The sequence below is a fragment of the Anarhichas minor genome, unplaced genomic scaffold, assembly GCF_050575085.1.
Source record: "Anarhichas minor isolate MPS153535 unplaced genomic scaffold, ASM5057508v1 ptg000002l, whole genome shotgun sequence".
NCBI classification, from domain to species: domain Eukaryota; kingdom Metazoa; phylum Chordata; class Actinopteri; order Perciformes; family Anarhichadidae; genus Anarhichas; species Anarhichas minor.
The window spans coordinates 8,556,380-8,580,846 of record NW_027466448.1 but is presented as its reverse complement, the minus strand read 5'-3'; the positions used below and the strand labels follow the sequence as shown (position 1 = coordinate 8,580,846).

The 24,467-nt window shown below is 42.8% G+C and overlaps 1 protein-coding gene across 1 annotated transcript in view; it reads left to right on the top strand.

The window, feature by feature from the left end:
* The window catches only part of wdr70 (WD repeat domain 70), a 34,665-nt gene extending 12,101 nt beyond the window's left edge, over positions 1 to 22,564 (top strand). The window contains exons 10-18 of the mRNA XM_076088612.1: positions 1,550 to 1,724; positions 9,695 to 9,794; positions 10,204 to 10,288; positions 10,379 to 10,517; positions 17,005 to 17,105; positions 17,402 to 17,481; positions 19,204 to 19,320; positions 20,796 to 20,958; positions 21,683 to 22,564. Coding sequence (XP_075944727.1) covers positions 1,550 to 1,724; positions 9,695 to 9,794; positions 10,204 to 10,288; positions 10,379 to 10,517; positions 17,005 to 17,105; positions 17,402 to 17,481; positions 19,204 to 19,320; positions 20,796 to 20,958; positions 21,683 to 21,770 — 1,048 coding nt within the window. The 3' untranslated portion in view covers positions 21,771 to 22,564. The remainder of the gene's footprint in view (positions 1 to 1,549; positions 1,725 to 9,694; positions 9,795 to 10,203; positions 10,289 to 10,378; positions 10,518 to 17,004; positions 17,106 to 17,401; positions 17,482 to 19,203; positions 19,321 to 20,795; positions 20,959 to 21,682) is intronic.
* The last annotated feature ends 1,903 nt before the right edge of the window (positions 22,565 to 24,467 follow it).

The window sequence follows — 24,467 nt, the reverse complement described above, 5'->3', positions numbered from 1 at the left end:
TGAGGCAGCAGGTGGACCAATTTGTCATCCAGTCCGTCTCTTTCTCTTTCACTATCACACATGTCTACTCATGGAAACACTTACTGTACAATGCACTTGTCTTTAAAGGTGGATTTAGCTTTTTTTTCTTCTTTCCAGCAAGAGATTTGGTTTATGTGGAGTTAAACACATCAAATGCATCAAACAGAGTTTTATTTGACCCTCGCCAGTTTTCACTCAAACCATATGTCTTCCGCTGGCATTTGTATCACATTGTTAGACTTATCCAAACACAGTTGAGTGTGTGTGTGTGTGTCTGACTTTGGAGGAATCCCTGCCTGGCTGTTAGTAGCAGCCCCGCCTGTATGTTTATGCTCCTCCGCTGACCTCCTGACCCAAAGGGCATGATGCTCACTAAAGCAAGCAGCGGGTCACAGACACATTTGGACACGCTCTGTCTGGCGTGAGCGGTGGCGTGGGTGTGTGAGAGGTAGGCTGAACATGTTTGTGTGTAGTCAGGTAGTTCAATAAATAGACGTGGAGGTTTAAGACTCTCGAGGTCACTCGCAGGGCTGGTGTTTGTACTCTTTGTCGTCATTTTTGTCTGGTTATTTATAAGTTCCATCTTTTTGTCATTTATTTGTAATCACTGCAGTGTCCCTTATGCGTTTTTCGCAAACGCTGAAGAAATACGTAGCTAGTTGATGGAAATGAATTAGATTAGGTCGATAGAAGGTGTGTGCAACATAGCTTGCTTGGATATCTTCTGCCAACGGGGTCAAAGGTGAACGTTCCACCTTGTTTTAAACTAAACAATTAGTTGTTCTCAGATCATCGTCCACTCTACTTTGAAATTCAATGTACGCAGCAGATATACTGACAACTGCATTGACTGGCCGAAATAATCTTCTTGCTCCAATCATGCTTTTTTTTTTCTTATTTTAACAGATAATTTAGAAATGCTAACTGCAATAATAATTAATCATTTGAAGTTTCACATATATTTTGTGTTTAATCTGTTGATTAATGGAAGACTATATCTATTCATTTTACATTGTTTATATTATTACATGTAAATTAATAAATTGCATGTGCTATTAGTTAATAGATCTTTTTTAATAACACCGTTTAAGTCTGTATACTATGTCCAATGTTTGAAATATAAATCTGTAACAAGCAGGGACTCCTGATGGGCTTAAGTTTGATGACATTTTGGAATGAAACTTCCTATTGGCACACGTACTGTGTGAAAAGTCTGTGTTTGAATTCCTCCTGGTCAGTGGTCCGGGTTTTGTAATATGTTCAAGAATGTCATGGAAGCGTCAGACATGCCTGTCAGACTGATCTACTGTTCTGCTGTTTGCTAACCTCTCACCCTGCAACACATAGCCGCCTAACCTCACCAGAACGGCTGAGGCACACACTGTATCTCTATATGATTCTGATTTATTACAGCGGCGGATGGTGTTGATGACCAAATATGTTTTGAGGGATAATATTTTATGAGGGATTCGTGACAGTTGGGGGAGGATAAATTAAATTGTCTGTCTGTCTGTCCGTCCGTCCGCAGCACTGTGCGCACATGGGACCTGAGCTCCGAGAAGAAGCACAAGTCCGTGTTCAAACCGCGTTCCTTCCAGGGGAAGAAGGTCGTCCCCACGTCCTGCACCTACAGCCGCGACGGGAAGCTCATTGCAGCCGGCTGCCAGGACGGCACCATCCAGATCTGGGACAGAAACCTCAGCGTGAGTTTTAAAACACACACACACCCACACACACACATACCATATGCAGTAGCTTGTAAACATTGGATGTCTGTTTTGTTGTGGCCTTGGGTGCAGAGTCATGAGACTCGGGTCGTCCGGTCACAGGCCAGAGAGGTCAGAGTTCAGCAAGTCACTAACACTGACCAGAATTCAAAATGCCTGGCTTTTAAATGCATTTTTTTTTCCAAACTGGGAGTCTTTGAAAATAATATGATCAAATAGCCCGTCTGACCTGCAATGAACCTGTTTTCACACTCTCGTTCTGTGCAAACTCTGGAGAAACAAGAGTCTACAGCCACGCTAGAGGCTCTGTGAGGCTGTTTGTAGATTCAGCAGTGCTCGGAGCTAAATGCTAACATCAGCATGCTAGCAATGGCAATGCTAACATGCTGATGTTAAGCAGCGTTAATGTTTATCATGCTCAAAATCTTAGTTTAGGCAACATTTGCTCATTAGCACGAATTTGAATGTCATTAGTTGAGCATTTGGTCTTAAAACAAAGTTTGGACACATTAAAGTGTTGATCTGATGATGGCCCTAAATGTTAGGGCAAAGGGATCTACTCGTTGAGATATTTCACTCTGGACCAAAGTGGTGGACTGACCGTCAGACTGACATTGCTTTCCTTAGAGCCACGCAGCTCGCATGGTTAAAAATAGCTGATTATGTAACTGAATTAACTGACGTTTGATGATTTGAGTTGAGTCACATGAAAGTTACCTGGAGGCCCAACCACAATTTCCCTCTGTACATTTTCCACTATTTGTTTATTAGGTAATTACGCGGTCAGCGCGTTCGTTCCGTTCTTCAAGCGTCACATTGTTGAGGTAATCGCTGATCATTGCTCTCACTTATTCGACTGTTTTCACTTGAGATTTTTGACAAATCGGCACAAAAATGACTTCCATTTGGAGCTGCGGAATGCATCTCCTAGAAGACCTTTCATTGAGGAGATCTGATGGGTGTCTCGATGTTTCGCATCTGACTGGTCCCTTGCTCGTTCACACACACAATTTACCTCCAAGGCACAGATGTGAAGAGGAAAAAAGAGCCAGAAGGGGTGCATTCCTGTTGAAGGGGGGCTTAGGGGACCTGCAGTACTCATAAATCTGTATTTTCAAAGGTGACATATTGCAGGCATCACTCCAGTTTGCTATTGTCTTACTTTATGTCCAGCTCCTTTACAAACATGGTTTCACAAGTTTCTTTTTCCGCGCTGTGAGGAATATTCGTGGATACCCACCTGGGAACCCCTAAAACACTATAAGCCCAGATTTTAGGACAGGAAATAAAATGAATGGAGGGCTGCACGCAGATGTTGCTAAATACTCTCAAAGACGACCAGTATCCGGTCGACACAAGTTATGAACAACTGCTCGGTCTGTTTTCATGAGCTATCTGAAGAATGAGAAGTTGTTTTTCTGCCCTGAATGTTTCGGGACATTTTCATTTCACAATTGTTCCACTTCACGTCCTTTCATCTGTCCAACACCATATGTGGACGAGGTTGAATGCCTGTGCTATTTCGTATGAGAATAGTGATAATTAAGCCGCAGTTAGTGAGTTGGAACAGCTTGATTGGACAGAGGGGCTTATCCAGATTAGTCAAATGAGAAGTAGGCTACATGATAATTACTCCCAACAGTCAACTTCATAATCGCACGACACACAAAAAAATGTATTTAGATGGAGGATTTCTATTGTAAAAGCTTTTGTGCTTCCGTGTTTGTATGGAATCCCCTCACCCGTTATCCCGCTCGTAGCGGCAGGCTTCGAGTGATTGGGTTAAAGCTCTCCACATTTATTACCCCCTCTTTCTCCAAACTAAATATTTACCCTGCGTCCCGTAGCAGCTTACAATAGTCGCGTCTGTTGCCTGACCGCTGGAGCCTGTCCTGTCTGAATGGCTCAAGACTTCAGTCGGTGCCCTCTGCCCTAATCAGCAACCTGTGCTGCTGACTCCAATCCAGCCACAAGCCTAAAAAGGAGTTGACCTCCCGAAGCTTTCATTGCTGCCCCCCCCCCCCCCCCCCCCACACACACACACACACACACTCAAACAAGGTCCATCTCCTGTTGTATCGCCACTATTACTCATGGCCAGAGTATGCAGGCAGATCAATCACAATCAATCATGTACATGACCTTGATCTGGAGCTGGGCCTAAAGAGAAGCTATTGGGGATGACACATCGTTCTGTTGAACCCCGACATGAGTTGATTGATCCTGTGATGGGAGTCAAGTAGGTCTCGCTTTTTTTTTTTTTTTTTTTTTTTTTTTTTTTTTTTAGTGGACCGCCACAGAGAGGGGGATCGCATGCTCCACTCTCTGACCAGAGGGGTCGGTGCCAGAGTTACAACACTGCATTTAAATGGTTGCCAGGTAATGTGCGCTATGTGGAAGTGAGTGGGTTGAGGGTGCAGGCCCAGAACATAACCACAGAGACCTGGGGAATGTTATGATGTCATTGGTGGACTTAGATGTTTCTAGACTTCAAAGTGGGACCTCGGAAGATGTGGTTTTGATGAACTACTCCGTCGGGGAACGTCATCACGAGACGATATGTCAAACTTTCTCTTGTTTTCTGCTTTTGCTGACTTTGTCACCGCAATTCTTAATTATGAGAGACAGCAAAGAGCCCCAAAAAGTTTTGAATCTGTTTGAATTGGATTCATTTCGATGTGCGTGAAGATTTTGTCTTCATTCTTTATCCTTTTGTGATTCAGCCCATCTTGATATTTTTAAACTTGACTTAAGATGCCGGGCTCCTTTTAACTCGGCACGCTGTTATTATTCTCGTCGCACACAGTTTATTGTCACCTGCTTAAAACTGACCACCAGTACTGGCCTTGACATCATTTACAGTCGCTGGCTTAATAGGACCCGCGGCACAGTAATGCATCACTTTAAACTAGTAACTCTGCGGGTCATAAAATATGTGGGCTGTGGAAGATTAAAACAACAAAAGAACTTCTGAAAGTCCAACAAAAATGTTTAGAAAACTGCCTAAGATCTGATAACTGGCTTTAGTACATATATGGCCCTCATCATGGATATGTCTTCATGGAAGGGTTTACCATCTAAAGACATTTACACCACATCTCCCATCTTGCAGCCTCCATTGCCTGATCTTCCCTCCTTCATGTACATGCGGGGACAAACATTCACTTAATGACTTTAAAATTTAACTTTAGAATTATGTTTGTGGCTGAGACATAGAGGAATACGGTCACTTCAATGGAACACACTGTCAGGTTATGATGACTCCAGTGTGACGAGCTAAAACCACACACACACGCGCACACACACGCACACACACACACCAACACGGCTTCGCCATCACCACTTGTTGATTTCCATGAAAGATCAGAGCAGCTGCTCAGGACTGCAGTTTGGCCACTCGATCCTCCGAAAGCAGCAGAGGTCAAAGTGAGACATTACGACAGACTGCGCGGTGGGCATCATTAAGCCTTTCAGGTGTGCGGTTGTAGAAGTATGGAGGTTGGGGCAAGGCAGCGCTTTGGCAGTATTTATATAACGATACCCAGATAGTGTGGTCAGGACCAGTTGGCCCTGCGGTAGATTGCTATCATAGTCTACTGCGGATGAAACCCAATGCTGTGTTCCTTCAGCTATTTATCAACTCCTGCTGCCGAAACGGGCGTACATGTGAATCAAGGGCTCTGTGTGTACACAATCGTATATGAAGCGGCGTACGTGCATATCTGTGTGAGGAAAATGCTCACATTGGCTAGCAGAGTAAAATTGTGACACGGGGGAGAAAGGGCACAGTTTACAGAGGAAGTGACGAGGCGCAAAGAGAGGTTTCAAACGGTATACGAGAATCCGGTTTCACAGGCCGGCTGTGTAGATTATCACAGGAAGCGAACACCGTGGCATCTACCGACGCCAGCCAACATCAGGATAGTAAACAAACACGCAAGCTTTCACAACAGCAGTAAACGATCTAGAAATAGCTGGAGGGGTTTATGTTTGCTATAAGCAGCTAGGATAACCACCAGCTACCCACTGACATTATATATCAAGTTTTAAAAAATGAAACAATTCTTTTTATTTCCTGCCTTTTGTATTTATTATCTATTTAGTGCCCTTGTTTTTCATAATTTACTCCACAGTCGAAGTTGTCTTTTCCTCATTCCACCTGTTTGTTAGGATTAGAGAATATAGTTAAAATATATCAATTGATATGCAGAAAACATTTCTTTTCAGTGCAGACACAACGGACACTGAAGACAGTGTAACATAACAATGCAACATAAGAGGAGTTAAAACACAGCATGGGCTAACAGCAGATGGTGTTCATTTTGGAAAGAAAGACGTCAGATGATGTGCTATGATTCATCATGGGTCGAACAAGAGCTCATAACTTTTCTTACTAGTTGACCCGAGGAAACCTGAGGCTATGGTGGAAAAACATGTGTTTTGAGGTTTATGTTTAGGAAAAAAAACAAAACGCATCTTCAAAAATTCTCTCCGGAGTTATGTAAAGCAGATTTCATCGCCTTCTCCTCGCAGTATATTTAAGGTTTAATATCTACTCTTACTTTGGATTTAGTAGGACTATCCTCTCCACTCGACCCACTTTTATGGCGTGAGCCTCATGTAACAGCTCATAACAGAAGATCATTACAGGAGAACGGTTCCTCTGCATACCCTCCTGTTCATAGTCCGCTGACCCCGCCCCAACCTATTTGTGCTACCATGCATAGGTTCAAGGATGACTTATTGTCATCGTTCGCTCACAGTTGTATGAATGGAAATGTTGCGTGTTTTGGATACGCTCCCATTGTCCATGTGCACATAACAGAGTAGTGGCAGCGGTCCCCGATGTCTTTGTTTTAGGCTCCTCGAATAAAGTAGTCGCCATGCACCCTGGAGGTAGACTATTGTGCGTTTGACTGGGTTCAAGCCTTCCACATTATGATTTAGCTGCTGTTTAGTGGGCCTGAGATAGCCTCTGGCCTAGCTGCTCCACACCTGCTGGAAGATTACAAAATGTACTTTTCATATAAAATTGACCTCTTTGACTCTTTATTTCTCAACCAAGTCAATTTCCAAGGCAGCGGAATGGGAAGATAAGAAGTGAGGAGAGTGGATTTTAGTGGAAGGTAATATACGGGTAAAATGATGATGGGAAGCAGAAAATTATCCCCGGAGAGACGACGGAGGCTAAATGGCCAACGCCTGAAAAAAAGTGGAATCCATGTTATCTACAGTTCAAGGTAACGGTGTTATCTGTCTCATCCGAGTTAATAACTTCCCTCCTTTTACTTACTTTGGAAGTGAAGTATGACCTCGTTTCCTTCTTGTATCGTAAGGACGCATCGCTCATGCACCTCACGCTCCTTTCTCTCCTGCTCCTTTTTGCTCGCGTTTCTCTACACGTCTCTGTCTTATCTGTCTTCTGTGCTCACTTCAAATTCCTTATCCACCTCTCCGAGTCAAAAGCCCGTATTGCTGCAATTCTCTTTTCACTGATTTATTTGCATTCCGTTTAGAATTAATGAAATTGTAGCCGTATAAACCAAGGTTATGTTTGTTTGAGCGTTAGCAAAGCTTTACTTCCCAGACTATTGCTTCACCGCTGTCTCTTAATGATCCATCTCTCTAGTCTGGCGGGGCTCGGGTAACAAACACTAAGGCAGGGGGAAGGAAGCAGAGAGGAGACTGGAAGCTGGTACTGAAGCAATCAGTTGAGTCGTTTGATAATCGAGTCGTCATTTCAGTCATGCATCAAGCATTGATGTCCAAATATTGCTGGTTTCAGCGTCTTAAATGTGAGAATGTGCTGCTTTTCTGAGCTTTACATATTTGTGCATGAAAAAAATTAGAATTTTGGACCGTTGGCCGGAGAAAACAATCAGTTTGAAGACGTCACCATGGGTTCTTGTGGGAAATGTGCGTTTTGTAGACTAAATGATTCATTGAAAGTCTTTTCAGGTTAATCGACAATGAAAATTATAATTCGTATATCTCTAATTATATAATCTAGAGTTAAACAAATGAAAAATTCTAAATGCTATAACTTTTTACTGCCACATAACAAATGTATACACTTGAGTTTGGCTAGCGTAAGATGAATTTGAACATTTTCGTGTTTTCCTTTTTCACTTCGGTTCCTTCTCCACATTATGGGTTGCCGTGTACTTTTGGAGAGCTTTTCTTCTTGCTGCTCCTCTTGTGTGTATGTGTGAGAAAGATAGAGAGAATAATCTGTGTGTGTGTGGGGGGGGGGGGGGGGGCTGGGTTATTTCCAGCCTAGAGCTGCAGACCTTGGCACACACACACACACACACTCCGCACTACAGTAGTACACCACTTGCTCAGAGTGAGCACTGAGAAGGTACATTGCACGCCTGGCCATCTTGAAAACAGCTGCTTCAACAAGAAGCTTGAATGCTTCTGTTTGCAGAGAAGGGGGGGGGGCATTGCTGCAGTGTCTGGGATTAATTACTTTTTAATTGGGTGCATTGTAACTTCTAATTGTTTCCAAACTGTATCTAAAAGGTCTCCTAAAACTTTTTAAAACAACTCATCGTTTTTTACCCCACATGAGCGACAAACGGTGAGATTCCACTCTGTCTGTTCTCACCTCTATAGAATGACCTCAGCTGAAATGTCACCTGGCCTTCTTGGTTTTCAGTGATGCATGCTGATCATCACAGCCAAGTTGAGTAAGATGTCATTCTCATATACAGCCACATGCCGAGGAAATAGTTACACGGGCAAGATTCTGCACATGATTGGCCCGACGAAGACCTCGATGGCTGGGGGCGGTAAAACTCTCCTCTTCCATTGTAAGCTGATGATCGCCGTCTCTGCTTCAGAATTACTTGTGCTCTCACATACTCAGACTCCTTTTAGAACCACAGAAGACACAGGCAGGGTAGTCCTCCCCATTGATAGCAACCTGACTTTAACTGTTTTTAAGAGTGTGTTACTTATTTACTTTCTAGCCCACAGTTGTTGTTTTTTTCCAATCTTTTCAACCTACTCTGCTGTCTCCTATGCTTCTGGCACATCTCCATTTTTTTGTAATTAGTCCCGTTGGGTTGTTGATGTCTTTGATGCGACACTCAGAACTAGTAGTTGTTCCTGGCCGACCCTTGGGACACAACACTTGTTGAAGGGTGGCTTATAATGAGAGAGAATCCAAATGCAGAGGGTAAAAGGGTCTGATGTGTGTTAGCGGCTAATAAACCGCACGCAGTCTGACTATTAGCATACTGTTTCAGGTAGGGGCAAGGGAAAAATCTCTCGCAGACCTACGCCTGCCAAGGTAAATCTCTGCGGTCTGTAGTCCTGCTGAAGAGTGCGGTGGGTACAGTGTGTAAAGTTGCTGGTATTTCATAAGTTGAAGTGGGCTTCGTAGCTAAATATATATAGTATGGTGTTCATCGAGGAAATTGAAACCGTGTGTTGTTTTGACGACACGGAGAGTGAAAAGGTCTTTTTGTTACTGCAGTTAGCAACTGAAAAGACTCATTGGCAGTTTGATACTGCAGCCCATCAGGAGATTATAAGAGCTCTTTTTAATATTGATGAGCAGCAGTGACCAAGGCGGCGTGTTTATGGAAAGAGAGCCAGGGCTGCACTATTTATTCATTTTGTTCCGTAATGAATGATGAATTTCATCGGGTCTAGGTTTGCTCCGTCTCTGCAATGTCCTTTGAGACTTGTCTGTGATCAGCTGTGTATAAATACATTCTGGATTTGCTCAAGTATTTCTTCTTTTGCCACTTAACGCACCTGCTATTGAACACAAACAGGAGTGAGTTGCTGCTAGCATGACCTCTGTACTAGCCTTTCACTTTCATAAAGACCAAGCACATCACCGGGAATAATCAAATGGCGTTTAAAACTTATTTGACCCATTCATTGCCGGTCATAAACTATACCGATGCATTGTTTTCTCTTTTTCCTCTTAGGTCCATACAAAGTTCCACTGTCGGCAAGCACACATCCCAGGATCAGACACCTCCTGCATCTCCTTCTCCTATGATGGCAGGACTCTCGCTTCACGTGGAGGTAAAAAAAAAGGCCTTTATCTTACAGTATCCACCAAACCCGGCAGCCAGCAGTTGCACACAGCCAAGCTCAAAGCCTCCAGTTTTTAGGTGCAATACTTGCTGCTTCATCCAAAGTGACAGGAGAAGCTTCTCTCTTCCTGTGCAAAATACAAGGAACCACCACCAACAACACACGGAACAGATGTAAACACAAACACTTGAGTTCCTCTTTGGTACGTGATCTAGTCAGGAGGTTTCATAAAGACAAACCGGAATACCTCTGTGCAAGAGTCCGTCACTCAACATATTTCTGTCATGTAAATGAAAAATAACTCTTACAACCTTGTTGTATAGTCAAGTTCCACTGTGGTGACTTTCTGTAAATATCACAATTTCTAGTTGACCTGTTGTCTCCATCTTTTTTCCAGGGGATGACACTCTCAAGATGTGGGACATACGTAACTTCAGGAAGCCTGTGAATGTAGCTACCGGACTGAGCAACAACTTTACAATGTGAGAATTCTTAACTTTCATCTTAACGACTGTAAACTGTGTGTGGATTGTGAACTGATGATGATGTAATTGTGTTTTTGTCTCTATTAGGACTGACTGCTGTTTTAGCCCCGACGACAAGCTTCTTGTAACGGGGACCTCCGTGAAAAGAGAGCAGGGAAACGGGAAGTTGGTTTTCTTCGACAGAACTTCCTTTCAGAAGGTCTATGAAATAGAAGTCACCAATGCAGTAAGTCCCGCCTCAATCTCCACAACCACAACGGCTCTTATGGCAAGATGTTTTTCGACTGGTTGGTATGATATTTTGGTTACAAACCGAAATTACCCTAAATAATTTGCGGTGGAAAAGAAACACAATGAATACACAATGGAAAACATAATGAAACCGATGTGCATGTCATTCCTCCTCCACGTAAGTAGTCTTGGCTCAAACAAAACTGCAGCCTTCAAATGTTTTTGTTTGGTTGTATCTCCCTGAGAACACAACAACAGGCCTCATTATGACAGCCGAACAGATCTCACTGGCCTGATATGGAGATTTATTTAACTTTCTATTTAACCCAACGCAGGATTATTCCAGCTCTATTATTTATATTTAAATTCGAACACATAATAGTGTACACCACAGGAATTTAGAGAGACAGAACACGTATGTTCTCCATCTTCACCCTGAAAGATAGACGTGGCTGTGTTTCTGGGGGGGGAAATAAGGAGGGGAGTGAAGGCAAAGGAGGAGGAAAGTTTAAAATATGGTTTAGAGGCAAGCTAGGAGAAAGTGGAGTAATGTGACCTTTCCTTACTGCAAGTCATTCCCACAAACCTTTGGCAGGACAGCTCCTGACGCTTTTATATGCCTTTTGAGTTACATTTGAAATTAAATTATGTACGGACACAATCGGCATGTTCCATTCACGTTTGCTACACCGTCAAACACGTTAGCATAGTATGCACTTTACTAATCCTGCTTTCTCAGAAATCCATTTGGTGAGGGCAACTAGCCATAGGTGCTAAAATGAAGGGCAGAGGTGCTGTCTTCAGTAGAAATACTTTTATTTATTTTTTGTTGCTTCCTGCTCCTCCTCTGTCTCTCCTTTTCAACAGATTCAGCAGTGTGTATCTGTAGTCATAACACTGAGGTCCGACCGAGGCTAATGGCTTCTAACTTGGTCTCCCTGGCTAAGACGTGACACTTTTAAATCTGCCACTGACTGAACGTGTTGGAGAGAGGGAAAGAGACAAAAGCCCCGTTTGTGTGTCTGTGCATCCCTCTGCCCTGCCAGCCAGCTGCTGTTAGCTTGCAAACCTTGGCACAGCATTGACACTAAGTGCAAACCCCGCAGCACTAACTGAGGGGAGAGGAGGGTGGACTGTGTTTTAGTTGACCCATTTAATCTGAGATTTAAACTTCATTTGAATAAATAATTTTTAATCTGTTGTAATCCTTACTTGAATATGATTTTAGCGTTATTTAAGATGTGAATGTATGTAAAAGGACAACTGTTAAAATGAAAGTTTAGTGTGAGCTCGTCTGAAGTTAGAATAAATAATTATGTTAAAATAGAATTGACTGAAGGTGCTGTCTTTAGCAATACTATATACACAGTCGGTCAGTACCTTGGTTTATCTTCATTCAGGAGAAACAACAACAACAATCTCTGTCTCACAGTAACGTTGCTCTATTGGCTGCAAGTGTTTCTCAAAAATCAAAGCCACATGTTCTTGATTCTGGAGATGATGTTGCCACTCTACCTGTCCTCTCCTCTCTCCTCCAATCAAAGTACATTTTACTTTTGAATGTTCAGTATTAATGGTGTCACTAACAGACAGTAGGTGGTATTATTGATCTGCACAATATGTTGCGTATGGAGGTCTGTCATTTAGATCAAGCAGTGATCAGCGTCACATGTTCAGTTTAAGTTCTTCCTGCAGAGTCTACATAAACAGAATTAGCTTTAAGACGATATCGCTATAGGCGGCATCAAAGAAAGACCTCAGACACTTTGGGTCAAAGAGTCTGTAAAGAACCTAACATCACTCCGTGGACATTTTATCTTTTCTCTGTACTGAAGAGGATAAAACATTTGGAACACATTTTTCCATTGGCCGTTCACTCGTTCCACCATCTACCATTGTAAGAAGCGCTGAAAGCTTCAGCTCACTTTCACTGGATGAACAGCAAAACCTCTTCCTGTCTGCACAGAAATCCAGCAGATTTCCCACAAAATCCCACCCAGTGCCACAGAAAACAATTCAGTCTATAAACGGCACCGGCTGCCAATCGCCTTGGCAATGCTTTCAAATCTTTTAATTGTAACCTCTCAGAACTTATATGGTAATGATTTAAATACTTTAATAATGCTTTGTTCCTCAAAGGAACTACAGCTATGAGGTCTATGAAAATATCTGTTGGAAGCCTTTCACATATTTGAGCAGTTTCATTTCGTTGCTTTTGTGTACATAAAAGCTTTATGCGTGTCAACATGTTGAGCTGGTTGTCCACATGGATAGAGAACCAGAGAAAATACATCATGTGGTGGAGAAAATATAGTAAGTGGCCGTTAATGGTAATAATCACCCCTCCTTGACAACTGAGATCAATTACTTTAATATAGCATATAGACATTTTACTTTATTGTTTTGCCATTTTGCGGGCCAATGTAACTCAGTGGGAATGTTTTTTTGAAGTGAATCAACTTCCAAGTACAAACACTTGAATTGGGTTCTAAAAGTAAAATGCACTAACAGCCAAATCCAGAGTTATTCTGTTCCTTTGTTCATGTGAAGGAGTTGAGAACAGGGCTGGACCGAGGGCTGGGAGGCGGGTTCAAAGAAAGCGATAGTGTGCTTGTTCTATCGGCCCCACGGTTGCGTAAGACCCGGGTATTTTGATCTGAATTCTTTACTTGGAAGTCCAACTTTTTTTGGCTTTATGTGCTACTGAGCAACTGTCATAGGAATGGACGGACGCGCCGCCTCCGACGCTGCATCCAGTTCTCTTCACACATCCATGTTCCCAACCCGCTGACCATCACCATTACAATCTAAGTGTGTCTGTACCGCCCACGCCAATGGGTATCAGCAGCTTTACCCCCTTTTCTAAAATATAAATTTAGATTCAGGGAAATTTAGTTTTGCAGCAGATCAGTTATTTCTGGTTGACATGCACTCAGTGAACCTGATGAATGTGCTATTTACTATGTTTACATCAGCTGTCTGCTTCTCGGATGGCCCAAGAATTTAAGTGCAGTCTTTATAAAGTGGCGTACCAGCTAGGCGAGTGAAAGGAAGGGTCACCAATCATTTCTAACTAAACAGTCTACATAACCCCAGACCCGGGTATTCTGGGGTATGCCTGGGAGCAGAGGCTGTTTTAGGTCCATTTGGTAAATACTTCAGCTACTCTTAAGCTTATCTCAGTTCATCAAAAGGGGCTGAAACCAGGTGAGACCATGCTGACTATCAAAGGGCCGAGCTCTTGGCTGGATTTCAAATGGAACTTAAACCTGCAGCCCTCGTGCACTTTATCTAAATGTGTGCGTTTAGTTCTGGGTGCTGTATGTATGAATGTTTTCACATTTCAGCTTGCGTGCATGTTCCAGTATATCTTCCAGTATTTAGTGATCGTCTGTACTTTGCAAATCCGGCGAGGACCTTGGTTGCATCTTTGTCCCTCATTTCCTATCTTCTTTCCACTATTGTTATGCGATAACTGCAGAAAAATTGCCCCTAAAATGTTTTATAAAAAGTGTAAAGCTGCTCCAATTTGATGCACCAGATTCTTACGTGTGCCATTAATTACCTTATTAAATGGATTGGGTAACGATATTACGTACTGTTTATTGGTCACTGTCATTAATCACATTTTATAAACTCAACCTAAGCCTTGGAGAAAAATGTATATTTGCACAAACCAAAAGAGTGTTGGTGCACCCAAATTATAGTTACAAAGGTGTAGTTACAGCTTTATTACCTTACACAGAAGAATGATCCTAATCAGATCTATTCAGTGACAGATTTTTAAATGAAAATGACAAAGAGCTCTTGCTTTGGATCCATACTCCATAATAGCCAAAATCCTGAGTATCTGTTTTGGGATCGATGAACGTGGCATCAGAACATCCCTAATATGATATTCTTATGCTTGGTATTTGGGCGTTTTGATGCGTGATATTCAGTTTGACTTCCAGATGTTAGATTCAGGAGTGCAGCTTAAGAATCATTGATTAGCCCTGTTTATGGTGTTTCTCTGAATGGAATGGGACTGTTTTTGGGGGCCACCTTCACTCGTTGCTCTCCTACCATGTCACGCTTGATAGCTCTTATTAAACAATGAGCTGCTCCCGGTGCCTTGCTCTTCAGGGAGGCCTTTCATCCTCCGTAAGAGCAGCCAAGCTTGAAAGGTAGAAGGGAGGCCTTAACTATGTTCTTTCTTGTGCATCTCACCCAAGTAAATCTTGCATAATGTAAAAAGCCCGTTGTTCCAGTGAGGCAGTTCATCCTAACTACAGATTTCTCGGACATGTGCCCACTCAGTGTGCAGCTGAGGTGCTAAGCCTAGAGTTCTCCTTCCTCCTACTGAATTCAGTTGGCCTTCGTAGCTAAGCTAGTCAGAAGCATTGCACATGTGGATCCACTCACCAGCGGCTAAACAAGGAGCACAGCTGTGACGGTTGTGTCCCATTAGTGCTGCATAACTTTATTTCATAATCGTCGTACATGTCGGGCAAGTGGCTGTTGTCTTATTTATCCCTAATCAGACTTAGGTATTTTAATCTGACGGGACATAGAAGGCTGCTACTGGAGAACTGATTAAAGTTTCCTCCTTCATGATGTGATGTAATTTTGTGGACGTGAAGCGTAAACAGTGGTTCCTAGAGTATAAACATGCTGCTCTGAATATCTGGAGAGCAGTTTTTACTGTTGGACCGGACTGACTGTGCTTGGCTCCGGGCTGCTCAGTGGATCCAGCTGTGCATGGGCCCCACTGAGCTGCTCCGTTCGACATGTTTCACCACTGACAGAATGATTTGTTTTGGTCTGAAGAGGTTGTTTTCTGAACTTGGCTGGGCTGCCGTTACCTGGCTGTGATGGGGTTTTTTGGGGATTTTACTGCCTGAGTTGGGTCATGCTATGTTGTACTTTGACAGTACCTGCGGAGTGTAACCAAAATTCCTAACTGTTGTCTCTGCCTTCCGTTGTATGCAGGGACTGTCCGTGTTGCTTTAGTAACGCTGATGGGGCAATTTATAATCCATTAGACATTTACACGGAAGCACAATCACAGGGTGAAGATCAATTGATGCAAACATGTTGACACATGTTTTTAGAGGTGGTGAGCGTTCTATGGGATCAGCATCTGCCTTAGGACAAATACAGCAGATTTTCACAGTTTAATTAACAGTTTTTATGCTCAGATAAAACAGGGCAAACATATTTATATTTGTGCTTATTAAGCCATTTATTCCAGTTATTTATTTATCTACATGTTATCATCTATCTACCGGTGTGTTACTGGAATATGTGAGGCTCGTGTTACGTCCCGTTTAAAGCATTTTCCAGATCTTTCTATCAATTACAGCCGGCTCATGATCTGGTTGAGCAGATTAACCGTCATCTGTCCCATGAGCTGCACACCAGCGATCAGTTGGTCTGATAGCGTAGAACCAGAGTGTATGTATGTGTAAGGTTGGTGTACAATTGAAGCAGATTGTGAGTGAATTTAAGAGTCTTAATTATGTTGCGTGCTTGCGAGAAATATTGGTTGGATGTATTGTTTTATATTATCACTTAACGTTGTGTTTCATAGTTTTCATGAAGTGTGTGTGTGTGTGTGTGTGTGTGTGTGTGTGTGTGTGTGTGTGTGTGTGTGTGCGTGTGCGTGTGCGCGCGTGCGTGCGTGCGCGCGTGCGCGTGAGAGAGATAAAGACTCCTTCCCATGGTATCCTGGCGGGAAGCTGAACAGCTGGGCGCTAAGCAGCTTTCACCGTCACAGAATCTGGACGTCCCAGTCGTAGACCTACCCACCCCCCATCCTGCTCCCCTGTCATAGACCCCCCCGCCCCCAGATTGCCTTCTCTGTTCCACTTTTTTTTTTTTAAACGCTCCCTCTCTAAAAAAAAAATCTATGCAGCTACAGGACATACAAAACCACAGCAAATAAATATAAATGTGCATACTCCAACAGAAGTCGTCACCAGAGGTTGTGATGCTTTAATAACGCGCGTGAAGAAAAGAGGCACTGCTGCAGGGAGTCCAGCTCTCCACTGTAGCTCACATATCACAGGATGAACAGAGGGTCTTCATCACTTCTCTCTGTACTCCTCTTTTGCTCTCTGTCTCTATCGCTCCCTCACATACACACACCTCTGGATAAATGTGGTCACATTTGCCTGTTGGCACTGGGCCATCTGTCACACACACACACAGACTGAGGGATCCAGCCCTCATCCCAACAACCAAATATAGTCAACTAGAGCAGCAGAGCACGCTGGGACTGATCCCCACAGTACCACAACCAAACCTGGGTCACACACGCTCACAATACTTAAGACAATAGAATATGATTGTTACCTTTTGTTCACATCCTTGCAAATCTGAACCACAGCAGAGAAAAAGTAGTTCACAACTTGCCGTGGGCTGCTGTTCTCACATGCACTACCTTCAGTTACTGTACAAAAAAACGCTTTAAACACTTTGTTTCTGTCTGTGTGTTCCAGAGTGTCGTTCGCTGTCTGTGGCACCCAAAACTTAACCAGATAATGGTGGGAACTGGAAATGGACTGGCCAAGGTCTACTATGACCCTGTTAAAAGCCACAGGTGCGTTCGGTTTTATATATAAGGCTGGTGTTATTTTACCTTTTTTTCGTAACAATTCCCCAAAAAGACACTAAAAACAACAATGAATTTATCTTTACACTTATTGTCTGTGTAGCCACAGCCTGAAATATCTTGCTGTCACGCCATAGAATTCTATTGTTGACAAAAAAAATCAAAGAATTGTCGGTTTACGTCTCTTTGTGAGTGAAAAACTACAAAACAAGGCTTTACCCTTGATCTCTTGTTTTCTGTATGATACGTTCAAATTCATTTGTAACAAACGGTCTCTTTTGCAGGGGGGCTAAGCTGTGTGTAGTGAAGAGCCAGCGGAAAGAGAGACAAGCCGAGACGCTAACGCAAGATTACATCATCACACGTAAGTTCCTCCATGCCTGTTCAAACACTCACAATCTGTTTAATTCGTACCCTCTAAGAATAATAGAATTTACGTGCCACATGATTCCCCGCTCTCTTGCCTTGGCGTGCATGGCCCTAAACAATTACTGAAGCAATTAACGTGAAGAGCCTTTCTCAAAGCCCTCCAGCAGTTTAGTCCACCTTGAGCCACTAACCCATCTGCTCTTTACATGATAAGGCACTGCGTCTTTTTTTTTACCAATCCTCAAAACAACGGTAGCCGTCTTCCCAGTGCATGATGTGACAAGTGGACCATATTCTAAGAATCCTCTTTCTTAGTTATAAAGAACAAAAATACCAACCCTTGTTTACGTGCTTACCTCTCTCTTGCTTCTCTCACACACACATACCGAGGGCTTTGCGAGGAATGAGAGTGTATAGGGTTTTCACGGGCCCATTAGCTGATGGAGCAGGGTGTGGATAAGTGGATCGACAGCCAGCGGGGCACTGTGCCACGCGCCGGCCATGTGGTCTGCAGTCACGCCGGATCACGCCAGGAACGGCCACCTCTCCCACCTCTGCTGGCGTGATCTCCGCCTGATCCACCCCCACACACACACACACACACACACACACACAAACTACCCCCCCCTACCTGTCACCCTGTCATATCACCAACACACGAGGCTGTCATCTCTTTACTGCGTGCCTCATGCTCCTTTGCCCCCACAGTGAAGTCATAAACATACACAAGCTGCTGACACGTCGTCCCTGATTGGCTGCTAGGACCCAATTCAGACGCCGCTTATTGTTTGGGCTACCGCAGCCTCTTCAGATGCATCGTGTGATTTCATTGCCATGCCAACAGGGTGTGAAATAGGCTGGCGTTTGACTGCCACAAGCGGCGAGTGACGCACTTGATGCCCCGGCACTGGAAAATTAGAGGGGACAGGAAGCAAGTGATGGCCCATTGAGAAAAGCGAGGGAATCTGTTAACAGTAACCTTTTTGCTTAATGTAGCGTGGAGGAGAAGAATTAACACTGAACAGCGACAGGCCTCCTGAATGGAAAATCACTTTATCTAGCCCTTTACTAAAGTGTCTCTTTGTAACCCCCGAGGATAAGAGCAGAGCATACTCTCACTTTACACAAACACAAATGCTGGCGCGCTCGCTCTCTCTCTTTCTCTCTCTCTCGCTCCCTCGCTCTCTCTTTCTTTCTCTCTCTCTCTCACACGCACTCAGTCTCTCCTTCTCACACACCTTTGGGAACACTCATTCACACTTACTCATGCACATGTTCACTCACACACTCGTGGATTTAAGTGCTGGGGTCCTTTATTGTGATAGTGTTCACAAAAGTGTGAAGAGTGGCAGAGCGATTGTCTCAGTCTAAACATGGGGGATATAATGAATATGTTGGTGTGCACCGTGGCAGAAAGAGTACACAAGAGGAGAGATCCTGCCCGAGCTCAACAGGTGTGTGTGTGTATTTTTGCGTAAATGCTGCGTATCTCCTGCAAGGTGTGGGAGCGGGTGAGATCGTGTTTCTGCATTTGCTGTATAAAAACACTGTGAAATGTCAGCGTTGCATTCTGTCTTCATTCAGCAGCGTAGCTCCTCACATGAGCTACAAACGCATATTGCCAGGTGCCCCGTCTGCTTATTTGTGCGGCTGTGTTATGTGATCTCGCAGTTACCTAAGCAACTTGATTACCCTTGTTTACCCTGTGTGTCTCCAGCTCATGCCTTACCCATGTTCAGAGAGGCCCGGCAGCGGAGTACACGGAAACAGCTGGAGAAGGACCGACTTGATCCAAAGAAATCCCACAAACCCGAGCCTCCTGTGTCGGGACCAGGTGAAGTGCATTTGGGCTTCTGTTTTTTTTTTTTTTTATTGTGGCTTTTATTAGTGCAAAACATAAACCTCACAGAATAAACTAAATAACAAGAAAACAGGTAACAGGAAAGGCGAGCAATCGCGTGTACATTGAGTGTCCCTGGAAGACAAAGCAAAAACCACGAATGAGCAAAATCTAAAACATAGTAACGAGGTACAGCTACAGTTCTACCGTTGCTTTTCAAATCATATTGTTTGAATCATCCAGTAAACATGACTGTTTGAGGCAGATGTACAAATCCACAGTTGATGATGTGTTCGGTATTATGCAACCGGGCTGAAGTCGAGAGTTGTAACAGCAATGCTCCCACTTGGCCTCTCAAGGATTCAGTCTGCTGTTGTCTCACATTATTAACTGCTGGGACGCAATGATGCATTGTGAACTTCCTCTAGGACCCATGGTCAATCTGTTTGTGTTGCTACTTTAATACACACTTTAACAAACGCCACACCTAAGCACGGTCATGGCTACAGTCTGAACTTAGTTCCAATGAGACGAGATGCCAGACAACATTTCCTGCTTCATTTGGTTCCAGTTGGCTCATTGCTGCTATTTTTTATTAGTTTTTCCCACTTTTCACTCACTTATTTCTTCAGTACTTTGTACTCAAAGCGATCCAATAGATCCGCAGTGTAATACGGTTCAAATGTTTTATTTTTCCCCACAAGAAAAATACAACATTTTAAAAAGGGTGTCACGAAAATGTTGCCTGCCAGAACCACCTAAAAAAAAAGCCACAGCAGCACAATAAGGCAAATAGCATATTTGCACTCAAAATACGTTATTGACATATATAACATATTCAATACATCTGTCTTTCTTTACTGTTATAAAAACTGTATTTACTCAATAAAGCCTTTTCATGGAACACTGCTAAGCTAAATGACAATGAATCGTTTTGTATATAAAGTATTAAAACATGTAGGGTTGGGAGAAAGACATGAAATGAAAATGTAGCTCCATTCTACAAAAATAGGATTAACTACTCGATAGCAGGCCAGACTTTTAGAAGACAGGCTGTCTTTATATTGTTTATGCTTTGTGTGAAATGACTTTGCATAAGTGGAAGATAATGTTTGGCGGTTGGCTGGATGCTTACAAGCAAAAGGAAAACTTGCCTTTCAATCCCCCAAACAACGTCACTGCCCAACTCTAGCAGGAAACCCTGTGTGTTTAATTACGGGAATGCTCACATGCATGTGTGACGCCTGTTCTTGACCTTTTAAAGACAACCATAACAATGGCCTTTCTGGAAAGCAGCAAGCTTTTCCCTTCTGGAGCAAGAATGCAAAGAGTTTACATAAATTCTACCTAAAGTAATAAAAAAACTCAGATTGTGATAATTCTTTGCTTCTGTGTGAGTTGTTAAAATAGTGTGTCGTGGTGTAGTCACACGGTGTTTTTAATACGATATTGATTATGTGTCCTGACAGGTCGAGGAGGAAGAGTAGCAGCTCATGGTGGCACTCTGTCTTCATTCATCGTGAAGAACATCGCTTTAGATAAAACGGATGACAGTAACCCCCGACAGGCCATCCTACGTCACGCCCAGGAAGCTTCAGATAACCCTTACTGGGTTGCCCCAGCATACAAACAGTAAGAACCCCCTTATATCATCACTATGAATCATTTACACTCTCCCTGTCCACCTCATTGTTCTTCGTTTCCTCTCGCATTCAGCCTCTGGCTTTGCTCTTATTAGCAGACAGTGTAAGACGAGTACCGGGAGTGCTGCTTACTCTATTGTAATGGTACTTGGGTTTCTTCCTACCGGTGTGACACATAAATGTTTAAAGAGTTGTGCAGTTTGACAGATACACACTTTACACTGCAGAACGGAGAGTAATGGACAACTTTAGATCACTATCGGACTCAGACTGCTACATAAACGTCAAAACAAAGCTTTGAGCCAAATCGCAACAGATTGTTTCACATAATGCAAGGAAACGATCTCTAGTTAAAGATAATAGACTGGGGATATACATTATAGTAGATTGATCTGATAAAGTGCATCACTTTAGCCAGTTTGCTGAGCTCTCTCAAGAAGTAACAGTCACTATCACAGGTCTCTTTGCTCTGCTCGGAGGAACAGCCCTGTGCAGGCAGGTCTAGTGTTCTTCTGAGTTACAGCCTGAACTTCCTGAAGCCCAAATTGGCCAGTACAGAAGAAGTTACTCAAATTCTAATAATAAATGTCGTAAACCATTTGTGGCCTCATAGCTCTGTTATCTGGTTATCTACATTTGAAGTTTATTGCTTTTCTCTGAAGTTGTCTGAAAAGACCTGTTAAATCATTACTCTTCCCCCCCCCCACCCTTAGAACCCAGCCAGTGCCTTTGTTTGCAGAGGACTCGGAGGAGGATGAGGAAGCTGAGAAGGAACCAGAGTGGAAGAAACGCAAGATCTGAGGTGCATCAACAGCAGCTCATTTTGTATAGAACAGCAGACAGGGTGGGCTTGTGTTTGTGTGTGTATATATCATCGTAACCCAGAGGTCTCGGGATCAATCCCAAAACACGGAGTTACTATCAGACACTGCATAGAAGCATCAATTACGTCCCTAAATTGAACAGTCTCTGTCCTCCCTCTCGTAATGTTTGCATACATGTGTTTATGTGCTTCTGTGTCGAGGGATAGCACATAAATGTGCAGGTTTTTCTTTTCTTTTTTTACTGTGCAAGCATAATATAGTTTTATGTTCTACTCTCACTTTGCAATTCATCCACCTCTGGAAGAACTTGGCTTTTTATGTCTGTTTTGATTACATGGACTTTATATTCATAATTTCTATTGTCCTCTCCTCCCACATCTCCAGTTTGCTAATGCCTCATGAATTGTCTCCAGATTTTGTGGTCTGGTTGTGTACATCAGCTCTGAAGAACAGTTTGCTAGTTTGTAAAAAGTAAATTGCAAAGAAGTACACAAACTTGCAGCCAATACGTTTTGTTTTTTAAGGGTTTTAGACTTTATGAAGCTGTGCAGTTTTCACCTCAAGACCTATAGAAAGTCATTTGTATTCTCTTGTCAAATAGTGATATATTTTACCACAAATTAAAGTGATATTTCAGTTTTTTACCAGCTTTCTTCTGCCAGATATGTTATTTATGAGGCACTGACTTAATCCTGCAGATATCCGGTTCACCCAGTCTGGGCCAAAGCCGGTGTTTTGACTCACGGCTTTAAATAAAGTTTTTACAAGCAACTTTTTGCGAAGTTATTGCTTCGGTAAACTTTGCTGCAACTGCTGCATTTTCTAATATTGATGAATATATAAGAAATCATGATTCAAATTTAAAATAATCGTAATAATACAACCTTAAGTTAAGATCGTTTTCTCAAGCAACGACTCAAAGATAAATATTGAACTATCACCAAATTGCATCATATTTCTAGCGGCTCCGATTGCTTTCACTCTTAAATTTGAAATCTTAAACTTGGGCGTGGCTGCAAACAAACATCTCTTTGTTCGATTGTTTGTTCCATCCGGAAGTAGCTGTACTGTTCAGCATGCCGAAAACCTATATTTTCTCTTTGAATGACCTGCACAGTGTCCAAAGATATTTCAACTGACAGAGCAAACCGCAACATACAGATCTAATCAAACACATGTTTGTGTTTTTTATTCATCTCTCTGGAGTGCAACCTCCGCAACTAGTTTGTAATAGAAATTTCAGCCACATGGTCAATTTCACTGTATACATTTTGAATTTGTTTCTACTCGGGGGGGTGAAACTATAGAGCAGTCTTGAATTCCCAGCCAACCAAAGTTACAGGCAGACAGTCTTAACGTCTCAGTGTCCTGGCAAACTTCCTGTAGCCATAAAATGAATACGAGACAGAGAAATACCAGGACAAGAAATATGGAAGGACTAAAACAATGATGTTTTTAAGAGCAACTAAAGTGGTGAGCTGAGAGGAGATGGGCTTCATGGGGGGGGGGGAGAGGCTGACGTCAAGCTCGACTTGACAAAAAGCGCTCTCAACCCTCAGCAAGAGGTGAAGAGCGACCGCCGATTGATTCACTCCATCGGCGTGTGATGAACCAGTTCTCACGTGGAAGAGAGAAAGTGTGTGGAGCTGAAACCACAGCCTCCAGGTGCAGGCAAAGGGTCAGGTCATCCAAATGTACAAGCACGTTCTCACTTACAGTACCGGCTGTGTTATGTCTATGCAATACAGAGAAGGTGAATGCTGGTTTTGTGCTTCTTGAAGCATCAAAATGTTAGAAAAACTCAACCCGATAGTTTTATTCAAAATATTCCACAGACCTCGTCGTGACTAGTTTTCATTGGCCATCTCTCTACCCAAGAAAGCTTTCTTTTGTGGCCGCAAGCAATCATCAATTACTGTCGGGCCCAGATACTATGATGGATAAAATTCCATTTAACTTGACGAGAACAAACAAATTGGACCCAGATTTGTGGACTGAAGGATACGGCTGATGATATTCTATATCTTCCTAATATTCACTCTTCTTTTAGCTCTGATTTTGGTCTCAACCAACACCATGTATGTCCGCTTAGCTGCTAAAATGTTTGGTTGATAAATCTGTCTGCTTTTTGGGGTTTTTAGAGCTGAAGGCGGATGCCTACATCAGAAAACGATGCTGAAGGAAGGAAATGAAACGTGACCAAAACATTAAAGTTGTGGGCTGTAAAACCAAAAACAATGAGCTGAGTTTGGTGATGATTTCCTGTATTTGTCTGTCACTATGAGCAGCGGCTTTTACATACACATGGTCATTTGTTCCATTATTGATATCTAATTACTGATAAACGCAGCTTTAATTACTAGGCCTCAGTACTGAAGAGACGTGATATTGAAAACAAAAACATCATTTAAACGGCTTTGATTCAAAAAATAAATAAAAGTTTTAGTCAGTATTTAGAGGCTCGACATTTTTGAAACTTAACTTGTGAGACTTGTGCCTTTTGTATTACAAGAATTGAGACTTGTCTTGAAGTTAAACATCTCTTGTGTTACTTAAACTACACATTGTATACACACCTTGAGCCCCTGCTTAATGACTCGTTGTTTGTACCGCTGCCATCTTCTCATCAGCATTTCCAGATCTTCTTTGCTCGGTGGAAACATTCTTGACCGCC